Below are 2,448 nucleotides of genomic sequence, written 5' to 3' on the forward strand. Positions count from 1 at the left end.
CAATGGATCATATTGTGGTTTTTGAGTCACAGATGATGATTTTTCGGATAAGCAAAAAAAATATTTAAAGCACAGAGAATGAGAATGCCGTGAAGGTTTTTTTGACATAACTTTGTGTATGTATCTTAAACGCAGGGAGACGTGAAAGAGGAATCATCCCGTTTAACCCTTAATATATGACAGATCCGAGCAATCTTTCATTTACTAATTTAACATGAAATCGTCAAATTGCTACTCCATATCAATCGCATACAACGGAAATGCATAATAATTAGAACAATCATTAATGCACAATAAATAACAGTGTGTCATATCTGTACACATTTTTCCCAGAACGGTACTGGGTCGCGACCCGGTGGTCTTGACAAACACTGAGTTTTATTAGCAACACTTTAAAATCATAACCTTCTACAGATCTCTATACTTCTTCATTTTACATAAAAGTATCTTTACATAGAATATGGAAATAACGGTTACTGAAGCTTCTGATCACACTGCAAAAAAACTGTTCTTCATCAGTATTTTTGATTTGTTTTACAGGGCAAATGTCTAACGATTCTTATATCAATTAGATTAGGTAAGAAGTCCCGTTTTATGAGAAACTAAACAAAATGAAGTAAGTTTATGATTAAAACAGTAACTTAATTGAAAGAGAAAACAAGTTTTCATTGTCAGATGTTTGTTCTTGTTTTAAGCATAAACTCACTTCGTTTTGTTCAATTGCTCAGACTTAATTTCTTCATTCTGCATCTCCAGTAAATGTATCTTGATTTAAGGCTGTTCAGATATTTGCACTGGAAAACAAATATACATTTGGAGAATTTTCATGTTTTGCAGTGAGTGCAGCATTAAGAGCCCTGACTCTGACAGTGATGTGCGTCACACACGCTCTGGATCCGCGGCGTCTCACCTGTGGCAGCGTCGTGAAGGCCGTGTAAACACACGCTCATCTGAGTGAAGACTGCGTTAGCACTGCTCTGACACATGGCATCTGAACACACACCTGCGGCAGAAAACAGCAATGAGGTGCTTCCAGAAGTCACAGATCCTCTTCTGGCTATTATTAATTCATCATTGTCATTAGGATATGTCCCCAAAACCTTCAAACTGTCTGTTATTAAGCCTCTCATCAAAAAACCACAACTTGACCCCAAAGAACTAGTTAATTACAGACCGATCTCTCGAATCTCCCTTTTCTGTCCAAGATACTAAAGGTAGTATCCTCACAATTATATTCCTTCTTAGAGAAAAATGGTATCTGTGAGGATTTCCAGTCAGGATTTAGACCGTATCATAGTACTGAGACTGCTCTCATTAGAGTTACAAATTACCTGCTCTTATCATCTGATTGTGGTTGTATCTCTCTATTAGTGCTATTGGATCTTAGCACTGCGTTTGACACTATTGACCACAACATCCTTTTGCATAGACTAGAAAACTTTGACCGCCATCAATTCGTAGCAGTGAATGAAGAGGTATCATATCGATCACAAGTGCAGTATGGAGTACCTCAAGGCTCAGTACTAGGGCCATTACTCTTCACGCTTTACATGTTACCCTTGGGAGATATCATCAGGAAACAAGGTGTTAGGTTTCACTGTTATGCTGATGATACTCAGCTCTATATTCATCGCGGCCCGGCAAAACATACCAATTTGAAAAACTAACAAAATGCATAGTCGAAAAAAACTGGATGACGAGTAATTTCTTACTGCTAAATTCTGAAAAAACAGAGGTGTTAATTATAGGACCTAAAAACTCTGCATATAATAACCTAGAACACTCTCTAAAGCCCATGAACTGCCTTTAACTGAACATTGAGTGTCTACTATTATCATTTTGCATTAATGATACACTATTTTCCTAATTAATGCTGTACAGTTGCTTTGACACAATCTGTATTGTTAAAAGCGCTATATAAATAAAGGTGACTTGACACACACACACACTCACACACTCTCACTCACACACTTACACACACTTACACACACTCACAACACACACACTCTCACACTCTCACACACTCACTCACACTCACACACACACACTCACATACACTCACTCACACGCTCACTCACACACACACTCACTCTCACACTCACTCACACACTCACACTCACACGCTCACACAATCACACTCACACACTCACATACACTCACACACACTCACACACTCATACACACTCTCTCACACACACACACACACACTCACACTCACTCTCACACTCACACACACTCTCACACTCACACACACTCACACAAACTCACACTCACACAAACTCACACTCTCACACACACTCACACACACTCACACACACACACTCTCACACACTCACACACACACTCACATACACTCACACACACACTCACACACAATCACACACACACACACACTCTCACACACTCACACACTCACACACACACACTCACACACACACACACACACAC

The 2,448-nt window shown here is 39.3% G+C and overlaps 1 protein-coding gene across 1 annotated transcript in view; it reads right to left on the reverse strand.

Moving 5' to 3' along the window:
• Positions 1-2,448, reverse strand: part of ppp1r21 (protein phosphatase 1, regulatory subunit 21) — a 30,638-nt gene that overhangs the window by 14,144 nt on the left and 14,046 nt on the right. The window contains exon 10 of the mRNA XM_016523479.1: positions 911-1,003. Within this exon, the coding sequence (XP_016378965.1) occupies positions 911-1,003 (93 nt within the window). The remainder of the gene's footprint in view (positions 1-910; positions 1,004-2,448) is intronic.

This window comes from Sinocyclocheilus rhinocerous, unplaced genomic scaffold, assembly GCF_001515625.1.
Source record: "Sinocyclocheilus rhinocerous isolate Xijiao unplaced genomic scaffold, SAMN03320098_v1.1 scaffold1381, whole genome shotgun sequence".
In the NCBI taxonomy this organism is placed as follows: domain Eukaryota; kingdom Metazoa; phylum Chordata; class Actinopteri; order Cypriniformes; family Cyprinidae; genus Sinocyclocheilus; species Sinocyclocheilus rhinocerous.